The sequence below is a fragment of the Microdochium trichocladiopsis genome, assembly GCF_020744255.1.
Source record: "Microdochium trichocladiopsis strain MPI-CAGE-CH-0230 chromosome Unknown B0I36scaffold_1, whole genome shotgun sequence".
In the NCBI taxonomy this organism is placed as follows: domain Eukaryota; kingdom Fungi; phylum Ascomycota; class Sordariomycetes; order Xylariales; family Microdochiaceae; genus Microdochium; species Microdochium trichocladiopsis.
Window position 1 is genome coordinate 2,339,363 of NW_025763544.1, and position 21,724 is coordinate 2,361,086.

The window sequence follows — 21,724 nt, forward strand, 5'->3', positions numbered from 1 at the left end:
AGAGCGACAAATGACCCCCCAGGGGTTAAGTGTATGACCTGAAGTCACGTAGTCCACGGGGGCAGGCCGGGCTTCCGATGAGAAATTGAGTTATTGTTGACAGTCATTTGAGAGTCACCCTGTGAAAATACTGGAAGCGGGAGCAAACACCATAATGTTATTTGTTTCCTCTTATGATTCACAGATATGTATGATTTGTAAAACATAACAATCATGTATGTACACGGACTATGGCATAAGAGCATCATCATCAGATCATGAGCGTCGTGAATGCGAAGCACGCCGCCGCGACAACAGCACCGACCACGGCTACATTACCACTCCCACTGCCACCAACACCAACGAATCCGCCGCGAGACGGGGCTGCAGCACCTGTAGGCACGGGAGATGGCGATGACTTTGTGGCAGGGTTGGAAGCAGCCGAGCTGGTCTGCCCGCCACCACTGAGAGCGGTGGCCGCCTCGGCAGAGTCGAGGACCCAGATGTCCCCCGTGGAGTCGGACGTCATGAAGAGTCTGTTGGCGCTGTCGATGGCGAGGCCGACGGGCCGGAAGCAGTTATCCGGACAGGCCGTGAGACTTGGGTTGGAGAGAACGTCGACAAGCGCGGTCTTGCTGTCTGCGGCAGCTACGGGCTCGCCGTTGGCGAAGGCGATGCTGCTGAGCCTGTAGCCAGCTGGCTCATCGCGATTCCCTAATTTGTGGCTTGGTCAGCGGTGCCCTGAGAATTGAGAATGGATATTGAACAACTATGGCATCTGGCGGAAACAGTCTACTTACAGCTACCGTGGAAAGAGACATATGCAGCGCTACCATCAGGGGCAAAGATGATGTCGAGAGGCGCCGTATGGGCTTGAAAGGTCAGGCGGGGAGAGACATAGTCGCTATTGCACTGGGCGTCGGTAGCCCCGTTGCTGCCATCCGTCTTCGTGACAAACTGGCTGCCAGTGGTGAGATCACCGACCGCAGGGACGTTGGTGTCCCAGAGGGCGAAGCAGGTCGGGTAGCCATGGTTGCCGCCCTCGGCTGTGCTGTTGAGGGTGCCGTGAAAGTTGAGCTCCTCGCCGGGATTGTTCTGGTGGATATCAGTGCCGTCGCGCGTGAGCTCGTCGGCGCTGTTCTCGACACTGTAGATGCCTCCGGTGACGGGCTCCTCGGCCACGCCCACCGAGTTGCGCAGACCCCAGCCCAGACGCTTGCCGCCCGAGGCGTAGTCGATGGGCTGGGCGGGCAGAGTGCTGACATCAAAGGCACGGATCTGGGAGACCCCAGACTCGGCGTTGAGGGCTTCTGGGTCGATGTTGCCATTGCTACCGTAGGACACGATGAGGGTGCCGGGCGACTTTGCCGACATGAGAAGGGTGCGGGTCGTGTGGCCGCTGTTGCCCATGCCGTTGATGACGACCTTTCTGTCGCCGCTGATGGTGCCCGTCGCTGCATCGTAGGCCCAGGCAAAGACCTGCGTGGCCGATGACGCAAAGAGCGTCTTGCCGTCGTTGGAGAGGGCAATGCCGTGTGTGAGCGAGGTGTCGTTGATGACGACGGTGTTCTCGGTGACCTCGACACAGGTGCTCCCATGATCGGTGAAGCCCAGGCGGCGGATGCCACTGCGCTGCTGGAGAACGAGCATCTTGCCCGAGGCATCAAAAAGCAGGCTGCGTGGGCGGCTGAGGTTCGAGGCAATGAGGCGAGCTGTGAAGCCGTCGGCCACTACCGGCTGCGGATAGGCGGGCTGGAGGGTGATGGGACATGACTCCTGCGCCAGGACGGCCGAGGCAGCACAGCAGGCCAGGCCGGCCGCGAGAGCTGATGTGCTCTTCATGATGGGCTCGTGTTGGTAGATGGCGACCTCGCCTGCTGAGAACAATCTATTGCGAGTCCAGGGAACGAGACACGGGCGAGAGATATGGTGGTTGCGCAACGTTAAGGCAGTGGCATAGAGAGCAGACCGTGGACACAACACAAGGGCGTCATCGGAAATGGAGGGTGGTGATGTCTAGGTACATATACTCGGGCACGTCAAGTGTGATCCACGCTCGGATGCGCCCAGCGTGTAAGCCAAGCTTGGAAACAAAGTGTGGAGGTGGCGAACGGGAAGGAAGCACCGACCCGCGGATCACTGGGATAGCGGCACCACCTGCTGCAGACTGGACTGGTTGACGAGACTGCCGCCCTTGCAGGACAAGCGAGCCAGGCCACACCAGGCATGGCAGCCCTTGCGCATATGCAGCATGAGCAAGACCCGGCGTCTTGTTTGGGCAGAGAAACAGGCAAGTCGATTACAAAGGCCAAGCCGCGAGCCGACTCGGCGGCCAACCAGAGCAGTCTGCCCATAGTGGGTGCCCCGTCTTGAGTTGTATCAACCCCTAGCGAGCTCCCGTCCAGCATCAAGTTCCTCATCAAGGTGCGGAAGGAGGCGGGGAAAGAGAAAGAGGGAGGGATCGGCTCGTGCAGAGCCAAAAAAAAAAGTCAGGGCAGCGAGAGGGCAGACGCCAGACAACTTCCTAGCCGCACCCACCCAGTCAGTGTTCGGCTGGAGAATGACAGAGCGGTGGCATTACAGGTATACATGGTCAGCGCCGTCCCGTCTAAACTCTAAACACTATGCTTGTCTCAGTGCCGAAGCGGCGACGTCACTTTTGTGTTGGTCAGGCTCCGATGGCCACAGATCAGACTTCCCCAGGGAGCATAACTTGCGACCTCGCAATCGGCCAAACAAGCAAAACATAGCTCAAGCGCGACCTGCCTGAACCGGCATGCAGGTCAGCTGCCTGTTGTTCTCGTCTCAGAGATGATCCCCGCCTGCACGCATATATCTTCAGGTAGAAGGGGTAGGGATCCAGGGTTACAGCCCCCACGTGCAGATGTCTTGGGTCGTATCCCAAGCTCCGCTTTCAGCAAAGAAGGCGGGCTCGCTCTGAACAATTTGCCAGGTAGGCAGAGTCACCGTCTGGATGCCGTGGCTTGGCAAACACTTGCGCTTCGCTTATGGGATGCTTGTCAAGCAATTCTGCGAGACATTGTTGGGCGGCAAAGAGAGTTTCAGAGACGACCTCGGGGTTGTCAAAAGTTACTAGCATAAAAATCGGCAGCATCTGAGGTGCAAGTGCTGTGTAAGTTGTTTCCAACAGAACTGATGGTGTCGAGTAAAATTTCAGCCACGAGCGCTGCCACTCATTGCAGCACATTCACTTCTGACCATGCTCGACAACACGGGGCGCATGCTTTTTAGGCGGGCTAGTCGCTTTCCGGTTGATGTTTTATTCTTGGCCACGCAGGTGCCGTCCAGCTTGGAGCTTGCTGTCGTCTGGGACGCTCACCTTGCCGCGCCCAGGTTACGATGCATCTTCTGTGCTGAGATGCCAACTTTCGTGCGCGTGGATGATGTGCGCCTCCACCATTGCTATCATATCTGCCAGCTGACGTCAAGAGAGTGCTTCGCGACTCCCGTCGTCCCCTCTACTCCTCCATCGTCTTGACGCACTCCCACTCGCCGCGCAGATTCTCCTTCCACAGTGATACCTTGTTGTCGCCGCCGCTAACGGCAAGAACGTTGCCGCTGAGACTCCAGCTTACGCGCCACACCGCAGCCTCGAAATTGAGCACCTTGACGTTCCACTGGCCCTGGCTTGAGTTGTCGCTTGTCCAGATTCGCACCGTCTTGTCTTGTGACGCCGAGGCGATGTAGCTCTTCTGCAGCACCGTTGGGCTCCAGGCGACGTCGCGCACCCAGTCCGAGTGGCCACTCAGCGCTTCGCCTTCTTGTGTGTAGCTCTGCGTTGCGGCGTCCCACGACCAAATCTTGAGGAGGTTGTCGCAGCCACCCGTGACGAATCGACGCTGGCCGAGGGCTGAAGGCCCCGGAGGCGCCGAGGAAACAATGCTGCCTGGCGCTGTAGCAGGCGCCCACGACACAGAGTTGACACCAAGACCGTGAGCCGGGAAGGCCACGTGGGACCAGCTGTTGTCCTTGAATTCCAGCACCGAGACGTGGCCATCCGACGAGGCACAGGCGAGCAGGCAACCGGTCTCGTGCGGTGACCAGGAGACGGTGTTGACGGAGGCTTTGTGCAGTTGAAAGTCGAAGATCCGTTGCCACTGCGAAGACTGTTCCCTCCAGATGAAGACTTTGCCGTCGTAGCCTGCCGAGGCCAGGATGTTGCCGTACTTCGGATGAGCCCACGCCACACACCATACGGCTCCCTCGTGACTGCCCGTGTCCCTCTTGTTAGCATCAGCGAATCATGGCGGAGATTGCTCGTGGTGCATTACCCTTTCAATGTGTCGGTCAACCGTTGTGACTCGCCTTCAATCTCGAATATCTTGATTGTCTTGTCGGAAGAGCATGTCGCAAGTTTGCGCCCGTAGTAATCGAGAACCGCATCGTGCTGAGTCGCCGTTAGTCAAGAGACTTCGTGCCTGCGATAGCGGTCGCAATCGTGGAGGGGTGTGGTCGTGGAGGGCTATCGAGATGCTACAAGGCTCGACCCTGACGACTCGCAAGGTCGGGCAGTATCTGAGAAATGGCGTGCAAGGAGTACGTACAATCATGTCATCGTGTCCGGAGTTTGAGATGACTTGCGCCTGGCCAAAGAGTGTTAGCTTTGCAAGGAGAGACGGTGAAAGCTCGACGACCGCAATGTAGTACTCACCATCGTGAATATCTGACGGCTTGAAGCCTGGAAAAATCGCGGAGGATATGCTAAGGAAACCGAGTAGCTATGAGCTCCAAAGTGTAGTTGCTGCTGGTGGCTCAAACGTGTCGTTACTGAATTGAGGACAGAGACGCTCGCGCCTTGTTGTTGCTCCTTTGCTGCTGTGCTGCTGCTGCAACTCCATAACACGTACCTGTCCCTTTCGAGCTGTGCTCCACCCCTCTATCGCCCTGGGCCTTGCTGCCCCCCTTCCAAGGTTGCCTCAAGCAGAGTCCAGGTGCGGGTTGCACTTTTGCTGACTAACCAGGGGAGGCGAGCAGCCACAAAGTCTCAGCATCAGCCACATTCACATGGCGAATGTCGGTCCAGCAGCACCTGCAATGACCGGCGAGCTAGACCCCTGCTCGGCCGCGCCTGCCCTTGATCCCTTTCCCCATGGGCAGCTTCCTGGGAGCCGCGGCAAACCCGCGCCCCTCCACTACCACGTCTGGTGACTCGACCAGCACGCAGCGGCGATTTTACCGAACAGACCCAGAACTGCTTTCTAATTCAGCCCCATCTCTAACAACGCCTTCATTTTCTCCCGCTTCACGACTTTCTCTTTACAATATCCCGCACAGCTAGCACGAAGACAGAACTTCTCGACCCTCTTGTCTACAACTGCCACTCTACCCTACTGTCTCCCACCTATACGTCACATCCCCCCTGCGGGTTCCGAACAACTAGAGACCACTGCCGCCGCGGGCAACTTCTCACGATGGCCGATGCCATGTGCGGTCCAGCCAATGCTCTCAAGGGCTTGGCTGGCCACCTCGACCGCGATGGCTCCCGGCAACAGGACCGCTTCGTTGCATCTCCGCACTCGGCTGCTCAAAACTTCCGATCTTCACCTGCGAATGGCAGCAGCGCCAACACTAGCTTTGCAGCTTTTCAAAGTGGCAATAGTGGCCTCCCGTCTGTTCTTGATGGCGGGCTTGCCGGATCGACACTACACGCGCCTCCGCCAGCAGGCCTGGCGGGCTTCCAAGCACGGCAACCTTGGCAGATGAACACAGCGCCAGCTGCCATCTCCCAAGCACCACAGACACAACAAGGCGGCCAGTCTTGGATTAGTGACTTCCAGCAGATGAATGTCAACGGAGCCATGCAACATCCCGCGCAACCCAATCTGACGCCACAGGCTGCGCCTCAGTACAATCCGATGTTCGCTCCTCAGAGGCCCATGTTAGGAGGTCCCATGTACGGCTTCAACAATTCGGTGGCGCCAATGGCTCTGCAAGGTCCTGCCCAAGCCACGCCTACCCAAGTCACGCAGGCTGACGACGATTTCGACTTCGATGCTGCGATGAGCCAGTGGATGGCGGCTAATTCAGGGCCAGAAGAAGAGGCGGCAGCAGCGACTTCGTTGGCCGACTCTCTGAATCAAGCAGAGGCAGAACAGCAGTTGCCCGCTGAGCCGGTAGCCTCGTCCTCCGATGTGCTTCATCAAGAACCTGTGCAGCCTGTACAGGAGACTGTCGTGCCAGCCGAAGAAGCAGAAGCACCTGCGACCCCGGGTCACGACAATGGTGAGCTTGCCGCCGCCGCTCGCCAGGTCGTGCAATCAGTATCGAACGAGACGAACGACAAGTTTGCGAAATCCGACTTCTTTGCATTTATGCGGAGGCTTGGAAATGAGGAGATCGTGCTGCGGGGGACAGAGTTTGTTGAAGCTGGCGCAGCCGACGATCAAGCGCCCAGTGCGACAACATCGCCCACAGCGAACAGAGAACCCAATCTGCAGCCAACAGTCGAGGACGACTGAATCGCGGCTCAGTTGTCGAGCATAAGCAGCTGTGCTGTTGATCATCATCCGAAATGCCTTGCAGAATGGCTGTAGGGGGCTTGGACAAGCCTCGAAGCTCAGCATCAATGCAGCCTCGACCCCGGGCTTGGGAAATATCGAACCACATCCTGCAATGCTATCATTGACATAAATGATGCCAACACCGGCCTACACTTTGTGTAGCACGGATGCCTACTTGGGATGCACTCTTGAGAACATAATCCCAGCTATTCATAGATGGAGTGCGGCCCCATTGCCATTGAATAACACGTCAATGCGCGAACGAGAAGTGCAAAACCTTGCCATGATTCCAGGCCCGATGAGAAAGAATGACGAGGTCAGCAGTCTCCGGCTCCGGCCTTGGTTGAAGAGGTTGAGACCGCTGCGATAGGGCAGAAACAGCCTCTAGAAAGCTGTATTATGGTTCGTATTCCAGCAAAGGCGCACAGGTGATCTTACGCATCTCAATACGTACCTCACTGAGAATACTGGGGGTCATGGCTACGGGAGCCCGAGTCTGCCGAACCACTTGGTGGCTGATGTATGGGGGACAGGCTTCCATTGAGCACGGCAGATAATGAAGCACTGCATAACCAAAGAGGTCTATTCGCACATACTGCAAGTGAGACTTATCTACATCAGTTGCCGAAAGGTTATCAATTGTCGACATGTCACTGGTTGAAACACATGCCGAAACCTCATGTGTGCGCTAGTTTGATGGACCCACAAACCTTCTCGCTGTAGGAAGAGCTGTCTGTTGATGATTCACTGGTTGTCTTAACATGGGACTTTTGAGTAGGAATAGAAGTCTTAGATATCGATGAAGAGCCACCTGCCGCAGTTGAGACACTGAGTAGGCCAATGATGGTACTCCGCCCACATGCAAGAGATCGACTTGGGGACTAAAGTAGGTACTGAGAGATAGTATGACAGGTACATCCTGGGACCCTCGAGGCTAACTGTACGCATCTGAAAAGTAAAAGCACCTGACAGCGATCTTCACCGGGCGTTGCAGAAGCACATGACAGGTGCGTTCACCTCAGCCAGCGAGTGCTAATTGGGGTGAGAGTTGTCCCTCGTGCGTTGCCAAAGATGGCTAATGTGTGACAGTACGTACTAGGGGTTGATAATGATTACAGTATAGTGACATGATGGGCGGGCCTAGGGCCCATTACGGCCCACACCGCAACTTACCCTAGGCCTAGTCTCCTGTAGGTAGGCCCTGCTTGAGCGTCACAGTGGAAGCCGTCGCCTGCCGCGGGGCAAAACTTATACGCTTCTAGCGCGAGCCTTCCCTCCCATCTTGTCTCAGTTCTCAAAATTGTGCCATCGTTCAACAACTTTGTTCACGCAATCACCTGCTTTTCTCAAGTCTCGCATTCCCATTTCAGAGAGGCGATTGTGCTTAAGTATCACGGCCCGTGCCCTCCACCACGCTATATACGCCCGCTCAGCCCACTTGCCAGCGCTATCGCCGCCAAAGCACGCCAGTCACCCGATCACCAAAAGCACCCGTCGGCCCAACGACCTGATAACCACTTTGCCTTGCGCGTACTTCCCAAGCCAGCGTCCTCTCGGGCTTCCGACCAGGCCCACGACAACAATACAACCGTCCCCGTCGAAGGTATCGTCATGACCAACCTGTCCTCCCGCTGCCAGCTGTAACCCGACAATCATGGCCGGGCAGTCGCCCCCAACATCCATGCCCGCCGCCTTCCTCCGGCGCAACCGCCCAATCCCGCTCTCGGCCACGTCGTCCTTCTCGTCCCTGCATGACATGCCTAGGACGAGGCGGCTTCGCCTGCTCGTAGCCGCAAACGGCGCCCGCGACGTCGCTTTCGCCCAGACCATTGCCGTCCGCCTCCTCAAAGATGCCCAGATCGAGACGAGGGCGCTTGTCGACGACGTCCCGCCGCGGCTCACACACGATATTCTCGTCATGGAGAACCGCAGCCTCGCGACCTTAGCCATCGACGCGAGCGAACGCACCCGCGAGGCGATCGAGGCTGCGCGACAAACTGCCGCTGAGCTCGTCGAGTGGGCCGATCTCCTCGTCCTGGCTCCCATCGATGCCGACCACCTCGCGAAGATGATGGGCGGAATCGCCGACACTACCCTGCTCGAATTGCTGCGCGCGTGGGACGTGTCCAAAAAGATCCTCCTGGTGCCGGGCATGTCGGTGCAGATGTGGGAAAACCCAATGACCAAGAAGCAGCTCAGCAAGATTAAGCGGAAATGGAACTGGGTCCGAGTCATGTCCCCGATTCTCTGGAACTACGACAGCCAGACGCCCAATAAGCGTGCTGTGTCTTGGGATGGGCTCAACGATTTGATCGGGATTATCAAGAACCAGGCGGAGCTCATGTCCTTGGGCCATGATGTGGAGGTTGCGGCGCAAAAAGCGGCGATGCAGCCCACAAATCATGAGCGGATATTGACAGGTTTGCCACCAGAGATCTGGACTCTCATATTTGAACACGTGGGCGACTGGGAGCTGGCCAAGGCCTTGAATATCTACACGAATCTGCGAACGCCTACCGAGTGGCGCACGAATCGTGCCGACCTGGTCGATCCAGTGAGCATATACATGCACGACCTCGAGTGGCTCATTCTGTCGTGCCCAGGATCGGACGTCATCTGCCAGATGTTGTCGGAAGCTCCCAAGGGCTTGCGTTACGTGTCGTCGCTGGCGGTCAAGCTCATCATCAAGTTCTCCCTGATTGATGTCCTCACCTACCTTGAGACTCACCTGAGCAAGGTCTTCTGGGCTTCGTTCAGCGCCAAGCTTTTACCGAACAAGGCTTCGGGAGTCTATGGGAGGGTAGACATTCTCGACTGGTGGAACACGTCGCCCTCGTTTCTCAAGAAGGAGTACGACGCTGAGGCCCTTGATAACGCGTCACGGATGGGCTACATCCACGTGCTTGACTGGTGGCTGAGGTCCGGCCTACCCCTGAAATACACCGAAGTCGCCCTCGAGCAGGCGTCCAGCAAGGGTCACCTCTTTGTCCTGGAGTGGTGGCGCGACGCTGCTCTGCAAGACGACAGCATTCAGCTCAAGCCCGGCCGGAGTCTACTTAGCGCGGCACAGCAAGGTCAGACCGCTGTGCTACGGTGGTGGGAGACTTCTGGTATCCCTGTCGCCCACTCCGAGGGTGTGTGCAAGATTGCCAGCGCCCACGGTCAGACAGCAGTGCTCGACACTTGGCGCGAGCTCAAGGGCGACAAGCTCTCGTTCGACGCACAGGTGCTCGTCGCGCCCACGAAGCAGGGCCACGTCGCGGTGCTCGAGTGGTGGAAGCAGTACGCGCGCGGCGAGCAGGCGGGAGACGGCAAGAAGCATCGTGTCGAGTACAAGACGTGCGATATCGAGGAGGCGCTAGAAGATGCTGTGGGCGACCCGAAGCCAATCCGCAGGTGGTGGGCGCGCAACGGGCTGAATCTGGGCTTGCCGACGAGTGATTGGATGAAGCCGAAGCTGTTGTAGAAGTATGGAGCTGAGGGCCAGGGACACGCAGAATCTGGACACCAGAGTGAACATTTTAGCAAGCAAGTACAAATTGAATTTTTTGAATTGTAACCTTCTGCCCCGTGTGCAAATGCGAATCGACTGGTGACCATGACCTTATAAATCGTGGTGAGTATTCCAAACTAACCAACGAGGCCCATCACGAGGCCAGTTCCTCAAGGAACTCCGATGCCTTGAACGGCACGGGTTCACAGACTGAATCCTGGTCAATCAAAAGCATCAATTGCCACACTTTGAATCCTCTGCACACAGCAAGAGCATGGTTCACTCTGACGAGAAGCATTTTATTTGACTTTGCTAACAACCTCAACATATGGGATAGCCAACCGGTCGCCTCCCACCTCTGCCTTGCTATTTCCAAATGCTGTGTCGTGTAGAGGCAGACACAACACCAGAAAGACACAGTGGGAGACAAAACAACCAAAGTAAGGCTATACAGGATGCCATCGTTGCCCTGCGGACTCAGTCCCATTTTCTTCCGCTGTCGGCGACTGAGACCCCCTCCCCTCCTACTCTCCTCTCTTTGCCCTCCTCTTATTCCTCAACCCACCATCATTCTTCCTCTTTTGGCCAGACTAATACGACATATGTGTGTGTCTATGTGTGTGTCTGTGCCAATAAACTTCTGGGACAGCCCTATCTGTACCCCTGCGGGAAGACGAGAGAATCAGGACTCTCGCTTCCGCACAGCAGTGTGTTGTAGGCTTGTACGGGATGCCATCGTTGCCCCGCGGACTAGTTGATCTGTGTTGTACTAGACCCCCCCCTTTTCTCCCACTTGATACGTCTTTTCAATGCCCTTCGGCTTTGTTCCAAACCCCACGCTTGCTCGCTGCTCTGACCTACGGAGTACAGCTGCTGCTTTCCCACACCAGGGCTTTGGACCTTCCATTGACAAAAGGGTGGAGCGACTCGGTGACAACACCGCCGAGAAATGAGCTGTCTCACCACGTCGCTTTCCTATCCCATGTCATGGCAAGTCGTAGGCCCGGAGTCGAAGAGCAAGCAACATAACCCCCAAACGACGACGTGGTCTATCGGCTTCCCGGAAAAGAATTCCGGGCGGCACAGCACAAACAACGAAAACCTGCCGTCGACCAAGAGTAATCTTTTCCCCTTGGCTCAAGAAGACTTTTTCCGAATTTTTTAAAGCTTGACGCCCTCGAGGATAGGACGGGCCTCTTCGCTACGCCACCAGCTGACGCCCTCTTTGCCGGGGAACTCGAACTGGTCCATGCTCTGGGCCTTCATCTCGACGCTGTAGCCGGGCTCGGTCGGGGTGGTGTAGTAGCCGTCCTTGATGACGGAGGGGTGGAGGAAGTGCTCGTGGAGGTGGTCGACGTACTCGAGCAGGGAGAGCTTGCCGCTGACGACGACGTAGTCGATGGTGCTGAGGTGCTGGGTGTACTCGGGGAGGCCGACGCCGCCCGAGTGGGGCACGATGGGGACGCCAAACTTGCGGGCCATGAGGAGGACGGCGAGGACCTCGTTGACGCCGCCCATGCGGCAGGCGTCGATCTGGCAGACGTCGATGGCGCCGCTCATGAGGAGCTGCTTGAAGACGACGCGGTTCTGGCACATCTCGCCGGTCGCGACGCCGATGCCGTAGGGCCTCAGCGCGTCCCGCACCGCCTTGTGGCCCAGGATGTCGTCCGGGCTCGTGGGCTCCTCGATGAACCACGGCTTGAAGTCGGCGAGCTGCTTCATGTACTCGACCGCCTCGGGCACCGACCACACCTGGTTCGCGTCCACCATGAGCACGTTGCCCCGGTCGTACCCGATGACCTCGCGCGCGATGCCCAGCCGCTTGCGGTCCGCCGCCACGTCCCCGCCCACCTTGAGCTTGAAGTGCCGGTACCCCGCGGCCAGGGTCTCCTCGAGCAGCGACTTCATCTTGTCCTCGCCGTAGCCGAGCCACCCGGCCGAGGTGGTGTACGCGGGCACCGCGCGGTTGCCGAGGGCCTCCTGGAAGCGCTGGGCCTTTGTGGGCTCCGTCTCCTTGAGCATGGCGACGGCCTCGTCGGGCGTGATGGCGTCGGTGATGTAGCGGAAGTCGATGCAGCGGACAAACTCCTCGGGGGTCATCTCGGCGACGACCTGCCAGACGGGCTTGCCGAGCGTCTTTGCCCAGAGGTCCCAGAGGGCGTTGACGACGGCGCCCAGGGCCAGGTGGATGACGCCCTTTTCCGGGCCGATCCAGCGCAGCTGCGAGTCGTTGACGAGGTGCCGCCAGGTCTGGCCCCAGTTGGCCACGAGCGACGACAGCGTGCGGCCCTTGAGCCGGTCGCCCAGGTGGTTGATGGCCGCGCAGACTATGTCGTTGCCGCGCCCAATCGTAAACGTCATGCCGTGGCCCGTGTACGACGAGTCCGTCTCCAGGATGCAGTACGCCGCGGAGTAGTCGCCGGCCGCGTTCATCGCGTCCGAGCCCGTCTTGTCGAGCGACGTCGGGAACCGCACGTCCCGCGTCCTCCACCCGGTGATGGTGATCTCGGCCATGGTTGGTTGGGAGTATGTAGGTGGTAGATGTTGAAGCAGGAGCCAATGATGGCTAGCTAGCTAGGCTTTGAGCAGGACAAAGGGACAAAAGAACAAGAGCCAATTGGGGGAGCCAGGGACGACAAGACAACGAGACAACGACAACTGCTAGCAAAGAAGAGCAGAAGAAATCTCGGACAATGGGACACTGCTGCCCTTTATTTCCCCTCAGATGACGAAGCTTCCAGCCGACCACCTCGGACACTAAGCTTCTTCAACTGCCATGGGCCCAGCCCAACCCCACGGAGGGGCATCGTGGGGTTGGCCGATGCCGTCGCCGGTGGAGCACCCGAGGACCACGATCTGCCCCTGCCCCTGCCCGTGTTCCAATTATCCGATTGACGGATAATTAATGGCCATGCCCAAAGAAATGAGCCTATTGGCTATCAACCACACTCATCTCCGCACGGCGGAGTCCGCCCCGTCCAGCTCGGGGTACACGGCACCGATGCCCTGAATTGCCGCGACGGATATTTCTCTTCAGGCTCCTTCAGGCACGCAAACCACGAGTGCAAACATATCCAAGACTGACTAGTATGCACAAGCCAATGGCAACAACTATGACTATTCCCGCTTCGACCTTTTAGCTTTCTATACCGGGGTATCTAAGAAAAAACGAAATCACGTGTTCGACAAGTCGCTCGTGTGACCACCCAAATTCGCGAGTGCCACTGGTGCCAGAGACATCTCCTCGACAGTCGCCACGATCTCCACCTGTATGCCACAAGATGGCCTACTTGAGGAGGTAGTTCTTGTTGCCAATTGCCTTGTCCCAGATCGTCTCCAGGACACCACGCACCGGCCGTCGCTTGCTCGCGCCTGGACCCATGTCCGCCTGGAGCTTGTCAAACACCGACGGCAGGCCCTCGGCCTTGTACTTCTTGCGCATCTCCTCGTACGTCGGCTTGTCGTAGATGGTCCAGAACTCCTCCTCCGTGTAGTACGTCCGCGCGTACAGGAGCTTGGCACCCAGCAGCTCGGCGCTGCGCAACTCGAGCTTGCGGTTCAACTCGTAAAACGCCTTGGGGTCGCGTGGGCCGCGACCATACACCCCGACTGCAAAGATGCGCTGGTCGGCGACTTCGGCCACACGAGGGTTGAAGCGCGACGTGAGGCCAATCTCCCGTGCCGTCTTGCATGGTGCCAGGAAGATCTGGAGCTCCGGCAGAGTCTCGTTGACGTAGGCGATGAACTGCGTGACCGTGCTCGCAGGGATGCCAAAGTCCTGTACGACATACTCGTTGGCCAACCCAGACTTGTGTAGCGCGTGGTAGCAAGTACGGCTGTCCATGAATGGGTCCGCAAGACGCCTGGTCAGAGCATTCTGGGGCACGTGGAAGTGCTGGAAGGCCAGCTTGCCGCCCCAGAATGCACCGTGGTCGTAGCGGAAGAGGTAGTCAGTGGTCGTCATGTAGACGATACCGGGCTTCTCCCGTGTGGGGTGCGACTTGAGCTTGGCCTGGATCGTGTCCGCGAACCAGTGCACCTCCATCTTCTTGAGGACGTCTTTGGGCGACGGTGGGGCATCCACAAAGCGACCAAACATGACGGCAATTTTGCCCTTGCCAAAGTAGACGCCGTCGATGAAGTGGATGTCCTCGTCGAGCACGGCCTCCTCAAACATCTTGTGGGCAGTGTCCACATCATTGACCAAGTAGATGTCGTCACGGACGTACTTCTTGGCGGGGATGAGCTCGACCGTGAGCAGCGTCACGATGCCAAAGGTGCCGAGGCTGCCGGCGGCGTGCTCGAGCAGGTCGGCGTTGTGAGTGCGGCTGGCGGTCTCGAGGGTGCCGTCACCAAGGACGATCTCGATGTCGCGAACGGTGTTGTTGAAGAGGCCGTAGCGGTACATGCTGCTCTCGCCTGAGAAGCCGGAGTAGCCGCCGCCGACGGTGATGCCCTTGAACTCCATGACGATCTTGGGGATGACACCGTGCTTGAGGGTGTGGGCGGCGAGCTCGTCCATGGGGACCTTTGGCTCGCACTGGACGGTCATGGAGTCGAGGTCGACGGGGAAGAGGCGGTCCATGTCGCTGGTGTCGACAATGGCGTCGCGCTTGAAGTTCATGGGGCGGGTGGAGCTGGTTGAGCCGTGGTAGACGCGGAAGTGCTTCTTGTTGTCGTGGAAGTGGCGGACCTGCTTCTGGATGCGCTCGACGGCAGCCTTGTGCTCCTCGAGCAGCTTGGCCGAGTCCTTGACCGTCGCCATGGTGAAAATAGTGTGAAGACAGGAAGTGTGGTATCAGCAAGTAGTTGAGATCAGGACAAGTGAGGGAAGAGTGGTGAGGGGTGGGGAAGAGAGTGAGCAAAAGCGCGTGGGCGGAACCAAGCAAGGCGCGATTGGAACTGACAATGGCAGAAAAGAGCAATTGGGGCAAGCAAGATGATGTAGGTTAGAAGAGTGAGAGTGCCGCTGTCTCCGTGCCGCAGAGCTGTTGTTGTCTGAGAGGTCAGCTTCCCCAACGATGAGAGTGACGTGCCTGAGCCGGAACACGGCCGCGCAATGCTCAGGCGATTGGGGCTTGGCGCAGCCGCTGCCGTCTCAAAGCCGTTAGCATGTCAGCCCAGCCCCTGGCACAGCGGGTCACTGGCCGGTGATCGCCCTGTCACTCTCCCCGTAGACCCAGCAACCCGCCCGCGTCCTGCACAATGTTGTACCTCAGGCACCCAAAGTCAGAAACAAGGGACGGCAGCGAACCAACGGCTGCTGCTGTCAAGTGGATGGGAGGGACCCTTGTTGCAGTGTGTCACAAGTTAAGTTACGAGCGTAACTAGGGTAACGCTACATATGCGCCAGTATTTGGGACAGATGAGGGAGGAGCAACCCGACGGCTGGCCAAGTGCCGGCCGCCTTCTCCAATTCTGCACTCGTCTTAATTTAGACTGCACGTGGCTCCAGGTTGGAGGCGCTGCACATCTCCAACGACATGGCAACTTTATTTCTTGAACATATGGGCAGATCCTCCCTCTGTCTCGTTCCAGGGACGTCATGGCTGCGAGGCCGTCCTTGTCGGCTCGGAGGCTGCTCCGGATTTGCTGGCGTGGTCGTGGTCCTGAACTGGCATTCAGGAGAGGCATGTGACTGCAGCCTGACTAAGTACTTGAGTAGTTGGTGACTTAGCTCGAAAGTCTTCCGCCCGCCCGTCGCCGTCATGATTCGTCGACTTTGTCATTGCCACCGCAAAACATCTTTCCACTCTCGCGCGACTCGGGCAGGTCGACTCCAGCCCATCGGGCCCTCGCTTCTCCAGGTAATACCCCCGTTCCGATTCGCCTGTCCGTCATGTGGAAAAATGGATCGCGCCCGTGAGCAGACCCCCGGGAGGGTCAGAGAGGGTCTTGCCGGGCCCATATCTTCGCCTCCCCACAGGCCGCCCCCGAGTGTATCAAAGCTGCTGCGATAAGACTGGCACAGGATGTAACCGACCCTGTCGCCATGCGTGCCGAGGCATCACGGGCTTCGTGACTGTGGGCAGCATTCCCCGGCGCTAGCTTCCCTCCACGGTCCAAACTCCCGAATTTTGTGCCGCTCCTGGCTGGCCCGACACTCTTGATTTTCTTCACCCAACACCAACAACCAGGTTCCATCAGCAATCTTTCAGACCAACATCGCGAGGGCCGAGACCATTTCCCGCACCCTTGCTCGCTTTCCCGACCACCATTCACAACCCAGTCCAGGCCCTACAACACAACACATACCCTCGACTCTTCGCCATGTCGCAGCCGACCGCCGCGCAGCTGGACGAGGTCCGCGCTGCCGTCAAGAAACTCCTTCATCAGCCCGACTACGACGACGGCTCGGCCGGTCCCGTTCTCGTCCGTCTCGCCTGGCACAGCGCCGGCACCTACGACGTCGAGACCAAGACCGGCGGTTCCAACGGCGCCGGTATGCGCTGGGAGGCCGAGGGCGGCGACCCGGCCAACGCCGGCCTCCAGCATGCCCGGGCCTTCCTCGAGCCCATCAAGCGCCAGTTCCCCTTCATCACTTATGCCGACCTCTGGACACTCGCTTCTGTCGTCGCCATTCAAGAAATGGGCGGCCCCGTCGTCCCCTGGAAGGGTGGCCGCACCGACTTTGTCGACGACTCCAAGCTCCCACCCCGTGGCCGCTTGCCCGACGCTGCTCAAGGCGCTGACCACCTTCGTTGGATCTTCTACCGCATGGGCTTCAACGACCAGGAAATCGTCGCCCTGTCCGGCGCCCACAACCTCGGCCGGTGCCACGGCGACCGCTCCGGCTTTGAGGGCAAATGGGTCAACAACCCGACCCGCTTCTCCAACCAGTACTTCAAGCTGCTCAAGGCGCACGACTGGAAGAAGAAGACCCTTGCCAGCGGCATCGAGCAGTTCAGCTACATCGACAAAGAGGCCGTAGCCGCCGGCGAGCCTGTGGAGGAGGTCGAGCTCATGATGTTGCCCACCGACATGGCCCTGCTGGCCGATCCCAAGTTCAAGACGTGGGTCGACAAGTACGCCGACGACAAGGACCTCTTCTTCGAGCACTTTGCCGCCGTCTTTGCCAAGCTCCTCGAGCTCGGTCTCGAGCGCGACCCGGCCACGGGCAAGATCATCAACGACGACAACCTCAAGGAGGGCTACCGCAGCGCGCCCAAGAAGGCCGACACTGCGCAGGCTCCCAGCAAGGACCAGGGCAAGGGCCAGGTCGGCCATGAGGCCAAGCCCCTCAAGGAGCAGAACGAGAAGGCTCAGCGGAGGAAGGAGGGTGCCAAGCTGTAAAGCGGCCAAGCACTCTTGATTTGTTTTTGTTATTGCGTTGCGTGCAGCCTGCTTAGCTTTCCAAGACCGAGGAGAATGGGCAGTGATAGAGGAAAGAGGTCCATAGACGGCTATACACATTATAGATGTAGACACGACGAGGATCACTTCTTCGGCGGTAGAGACATAGAGGAGAGGGCCATAGCATCATTACATCAAATATGCATACGAGGCGCAAATGCCATGTTTTTCTCGAGCTCTGTTTTCTCACGCAAGTGTCGTCGCTCAGGTGTCTTCAATGGCAATCTTGTACATACAAAGCATGCCGTGACGGCCACATTACTCGTCCTCATCCTCAACATCCTCACCTCTTCTCCCCCGCCTCGATGAGCCAGCAGCACCGCGCTCAGTCTTGACAGCTCTCTCCTGGGTCATCTTGACGCTCGCCATCGTCGGCTCCTCGTCATAGCCGGCCTCGTCGTCGTCGTCGTCGTCCATCATCGTGTCGTTGTTGCTCGCCGCCTCGGCGCGCTTGATGCGCCGGAGCATGATCTGGTCAAAGTAGAAGTCCTTGAAAGCCACCATCTCAGAACAGCCCGTCTGAGGACATTGCTTGCTGGTTTTACCCAGGAACTGTTGAATGGAGGTCTTGTCGAACGTGTGCCGGCACTTGTGGCTCGTGTACGGCTCCTTCATGATCTGCAGGGTCAGCGGGCAGTGCAGGCTGACGTGCTCCTGGTCGATAACCAGGTCGTCGTCGTCGTCGTCGTCATCGCCGGCGTCGTCGTTTCCATGTTCGTGACCATCATGCTCCTGTTGTCGGTTTTGTCCACGCCCGTCCTCGGCGAACCACCGCGACGCATCAGGCAGCGGCTTGCCCTCGGCGCCGTGCACCGCGTCGTGCCAGAGTTTCTTGAAGGCAATGTACTCGTTGTGCACGCCGTATCGCGCATACATGCTCTTGGCCGCGTACTCGCTGGCGAGGCGGTGCTTAGCCTCCTCAAGCATGAGCAGCGGGCCCGTGATCTCGTCCTGCATGTCCACATCCTCCTCCTCCCCGTCCCCCGCTCCCTCCTCCTCTTCCATGTCCTCTTCGTCGTCGTCGTCGTCATCCACCCCACCATCACCGCGCTGGGCCCTCGCCGCCTCCCGCGCCGCGAGCCGGGCCTGTCGTGCGGCCGCCCGCTCCCTCTGCCGCGCGGCGACCTGCGCGCTCTCGGCCTCGGCCTGCCTCGCCGCGTCGCGCAGCGCAGCCTGCCCGTCTTCGAGCAGGACCTGCATGTCGATCACCTCGCGCACGGCGGCCTCGATCTGCTCCGACAGCTGCGGCACCTCGTCCTTGAGCATCATGACGGCCTTTTCCTCCGCGCGCTCGGGGCCCCGCTTCTCCTGCCCTCCAGAAGTAGCAGAAGCACCACCACCACCTTCTCCTCCTCCTGCAGCAGCGTTGTCCTCTTCCACCTCGTCATCTTGTTGTTGCTGCTGCTGCTGCTGTGTACTTCCTGCACCTCCAGCAGCAGCACCACCGCCACGCCTCCGGGCCTGATGATTCCTCAGCCTCGTCCGCCGCTCCGTGTACGCGTCGTTGATGTCCCGCACGCTCTCGTTGAGCTCCTTGAGCGACCCGGCCAGCTGCGCCTTGTACTTTGCCGAGTCGCGGTTCGCGGACGCGAGCTCGGTCAGCGCCGCGCGGGCGCGCTGGTCGAGCGGGAACGCGGGCGGCTCGTAGTCTGGCAAATCCGCGGGGCCGCCGTCATGGTGCTCGCTGGTGGCTGCCGTGGACCGGTGGCGTTTGCCGGGTTTACTGCCGCTGCTGCGGGTGTCGCTGAGCAGGCCGCGGCGGCGAGAGGACGAAGAGTTATTGGTGCTCGACATGGCGGGAGTTCGTTGCTGTCTGCCTTTGTGGCACTTGGTGTTTGGGGGAGAGAGAGACTGGGTTTGGTGCTCGTGGTCGTACGGATGTGTGGGTTGTGACTCTTGAGGTAGTAAACAATCTTCAACGCCTCGGGGCTTGTTTTGCTTGCTTCTCGCGATTAACGAACCATTGCTGGCAGGTTGCAAGTCGCCAGCGTCGATACTCGCTTGTCTTCTTCTGCTGTTGTCGAGAACCCCTCCTCTTCCAAGAGTTGAGGTTATCGATGGGAGATGGAACGCGTCCCATCGACGCGCTCCAATAACCACTTAAGCCCCAAACGGGTTACAAGTGGGGTCCCCTGCCGTTGCAGTGAGTAGTGGGTCTTTAGCACATACAGTGAAGAGCTGCGTCTAGAGCCTGTATTGTGTACTGTGACAGCTCTTGCCGGTGCACATGGAGCACGCATTATGTCATTCAGGTTGGGTGACCCCTGGCGGTGACGTCGTTGGACCCTCCAATTGTTGACTTCGGGACCGGCTCCGAGTCGCGGGGAGCATGGGGGATGACGGTGGCCCTCGTGGGTGAAATTGCTATTCCATGGCTTGTTGGGGATTTTCAGGAACCGGTACTGTTCCTGTAGGGGCGATCAGTGATGATCGCATTGCCCGACGGGTGTTGGTGTACGTGGACAATCTCGGCGTGCTTGTGCGCAGCAAACAGCTAGGCATCTGGCGAATGAGCCACACAGTCCCAAAACCTCAAATAAAAAAGCCCCAAAATTTCAGAGGCCCAGCCTTGCGCAATTCCCGCAGGAATCTACAAAGGAGGGAGTTCATTAATCATTATTTGTATTTTAAAATGTAAATTACACAATAAAGCCCGATCGGAGGGTGAATCACAACATCACTCCAGCTCAGCCATGGCCGGTCTCCGCCGCTCGATAGCCCGCGCGGGCAAGTTTCTGATGCTGATTTTCGCCTGCACCAAGCGCAGCGCTTGGATCCACGTGTCAAACATGTCCCTCGTTGCGAGCGCCTGCTCGGTCCCGAGCCCGAGCCGCGTCGCCTGGTCCCGCAGGTTCTCGTACGCCTCGATCATGGTCTGCAGCTGCAGCGCGGAGGTCTCGGACCCGGGCCGCATCGGGGAGCCCGCCGCCGCGGAAAGCAGCTCGCGGCTCAGGAGATCCAGGCATATCGAGAGCCCTGGGTTGCGGTCCATGGAAAATGTCGTCGTCGAGGGCGAGGTGGGCTCTGTCTGCTGGACAAAGTCGTGCAGGATTGGCGTCGACCCCGGGGAGAAGGAAGGCTTGAAGTAGATTGCTGCGGCTATCTCTTCTGGGCCGACCAGTGTGCCTGCGTCGGAGAGCGGAGAGTCTGCCGGCCGCGGGCTTCGTCTTGCGCCGCCGCCGCTTGTGATGGGCACGAAGTGTTCTGCTCTTGGTGTTTCTGGGTCGAACCAGTCGTCCTCTGATTCCGATTCCGATGCTGCCACGACGACAGTCTCGCACACGTCTTCAGTCGTGCTCTGCGAGGCTCGTCTCAGGGGCAGCGCATTTGCTGGTTTTGGCGTCCGCAAAAGCGACCGGTCCGCTTCTATCAGGACCCGGTACGACTCTGCGATCAGGTCGACGCTCGACACCTTCTGGGCCGTGACGGCGTCCCTGGCCGACGCATTCTCGAGCTGCTCGATGCTGCGGATCGGGGTCTTTGCATAGCGGCGCTCTCTGACGGGCTGGATCGGCGAATCGGGTATCGAAGAGGTGGAATATGCTTGCTTGTGGCCGGACAGGCGAGTTGCGTCGCCTGGCTTGGCAATGACAGCCGCCCTCTTGGAGCCGTTGGACGAGAGGTGGGCGAACTCGGGGATGATGGGCAACGGGCTGTTGCTCCTCTCGCTGCCGGCCTCGGCAATGTTGGCGAGATGATCGGGCCTGCGGGTCGGGCCCAGGCGATGCAGACGGCTGATGCCGCCTCTGGGGTCTGAGGCGGCACGATTGCGGTGGACATGTTGTTCTCGCGAAGGATTGTTGACCTCGCAGGTTGTGCTTATGACTGGCTCGAACTTGGTTGGCTGGAGAGGAATGGGAGAGGTGTGCTGGCTGAGACTGGGAGGCACCATCTTGACGTCTGGAGTTGTCGCGCGGGACGAGTGTGTCGAGGCATGGTGGTGGTTGACCTTTTGCAGCTTCCGCCGCAGCTTATTGCGCTCTGGCTTGGCGTTCATCGTGTGAGGTTTACTCTTGTGTGTGATTTGTGGTTGCGAACTTGTTGTGCAAGCCTGACGTGTTGACCAGCGGGAGTGGGCTCTCCACCAAGACGTTCAGGATTGGGCCAACATGAACTATATCGTGAAAATATCGAAGAATGATGACGGAAAGAAAAGGTTGCCGTACTGCTCTTGTACACTTATCATTGGGAACGAAACACCCGAGCACCACACTTAGCCGGATACCACCATATATGAGGCTCCCGGGCCCCGGGCATATGCCATGAGCATTACAGCATCGGCGGCCTAGATTGACTGATCGGCTGCTCGCATTTGCATTTGCATGGCATGGGCAGGGTCCTGGGCCGGCAGGCGAGGTGCAGACCAGGGTGCTGGCTG

General features: G+C 58.7%; 9 protein-coding genes across 9 annotated transcripts; 3 read left to right on the plus strand and 6 right to left on the minus strand.

Annotated features, from left to right (window-relative positions):
* Positions 1 to 250: 250 nt before the first annotated feature.
* Positions 251 to 1,821, minus strand: B0I36DRAFT_357622 (glucose sorbosone dehydrogenase; the record flags this gene model as incomplete). Its single annotated transcript, XM_046157829.1, has 2 exons — positions 251 to 693; positions 780 to 1,821. 2 exons carry the CDS (start codon positions 1,819 to 1,821, stop codon positions 251 to 253), a joined length of 1,485 nt encoding a protein of 494 aa, XP_046018361.1.
* Positions 1,822 to 3,458: 1,637 nt separating this feature from the next.
* B0I36DRAFT_280723 (protein transporter sec-13) lies at positions 3,459 to 4,983 on the minus strand (the record flags this gene model as incomplete). The annotated part of the gene is made up of 5 exons (XM_046151477.1): positions 4,652 to 4,983; positions 4,545 to 4,583; positions 4,272 to 4,387; positions 3,879 to 4,209; positions 3,459 to 3,839 (listed from the first exon to the last, which is right to left on the minus strand). The coding sequence occupies exons 1-5, from the start codon at positions 4,652 to 4,654 to the stop codon at positions 3,459 to 3,461; spliced, it is 870 nt and encodes a 289-aa protein (XP_046018362.1). The 5' UTR covers positions 4,655 to 4,983.
* A 428-nt stretch (positions 4,984 to 5,411) lies between these two features.
* Positions 5,412 to 6,458, plus strand: B0I36DRAFT_357624 (uncharacterized protein; the record flags this gene model as incomplete). The annotated part of the gene is made up of 1 exon (XM_046157830.1): positions 5,412 to 6,458. The coding sequence occupies one exon, from the start codon at positions 5,412 to 5,414 to the stop codon at positions 6,456 to 6,458; it is 1,047 nt and encodes a 348-aa protein (XP_046018363.1).
* A 1,341-nt stretch (positions 6,459 to 7,799) lies between these two features.
* Positions 7,800 to 10,059, plus strand: B0I36DRAFT_310431 (uncharacterized protein). The gene has a single exon (XM_046152251.1). The coding sequence runs from the start codon at positions 8,155 to 8,157 to the stop codon at positions 9,964 to 9,966; it is 1,812 nt and encodes a 603-aa protein (XP_046018364.1). The 5' UTR covers positions 7,800 to 8,154; the 3' UTR covers positions 9,967 to 10,059.
* Positions 10,060 to 11,154: 1,095 nt separating this feature from the next.
* On the minus strand, positions 11,155 to 12,507 carry B0I36DRAFT_344075 (enolase C-terminal domain-like protein; the record flags this gene model as incomplete). The annotated part of the gene is made up of 1 exon (XM_046156227.1): positions 11,155 to 12,507. One exon carries the CDS (start codon positions 12,505 to 12,507, stop codon positions 11,155 to 11,157), a length of 1,353 nt encoding a protein of 450 aa, XP_046018365.1.
* A 557-nt stretch (positions 12,508 to 13,064) lies between these two features.
* On the minus strand, positions 13,065 to 15,061 carry B0I36DRAFT_310433 (uncharacterized protein). Its single transcript, XM_046152252.1, has one exon. It carries the CDS (start codon positions 14,756 to 14,758, stop codon positions 13,280 to 13,282), a length of 1,479 nt encoding a protein of 492 aa, XP_046018366.1. The 5' UTR covers positions 14,759 to 15,061; the 3' UTR covers positions 13,065 to 13,279.
* A 1,202-nt stretch (positions 15,062 to 16,263) lies between these two features.
* B0I36DRAFT_234254 (peroxiredoxin) lies at positions 16,264 to 17,286 on the plus strand (the record flags this gene model as incomplete). Its single annotated transcript, XM_046149289.1, has 1 exon — positions 16,264 to 17,286. The coding sequence occupies one exon, from the start codon at positions 16,264 to 16,266 to the stop codon at positions 17,284 to 17,286; it is 1,023 nt and encodes a 340-aa protein (XP_046018367.1).
* A 217-nt stretch (positions 17,287 to 17,503) lies between these two features.
* On the minus strand, positions 17,504 to 18,490 carry B0I36DRAFT_310435 (zinc-finger of the MIZ type in Nse subunit-domain-containing protein). Its single transcript, XM_046152253.1, has one exon. The coding sequence runs from the start codon at positions 18,349 to 18,351 to the stop codon at positions 17,605 to 17,607; it is 747 nt and encodes a 248-aa protein (XP_046018368.1). The 5' UTR covers positions 18,352 to 18,490; the 3' UTR covers positions 17,504 to 17,604.
* Positions 18,491 to 19,905: 1,415 nt separating this feature from the next.
* On the minus strand, positions 19,906 to 21,591 carry B0I36DRAFT_310438 (uncharacterized protein). Its single transcript, XM_046152254.1, has one exon. The coding sequence runs from the start codon at positions 21,341 to 21,343 to the stop codon at positions 20,024 to 20,026; it is 1,320 nt and encodes a 439-aa protein (XP_046018369.1). The 5' UTR covers positions 21,344 to 21,591; the 3' UTR covers positions 19,906 to 20,023.
* Between the last annotated feature and the right edge of the window lie 133 nt (positions 21,592 to 21,724).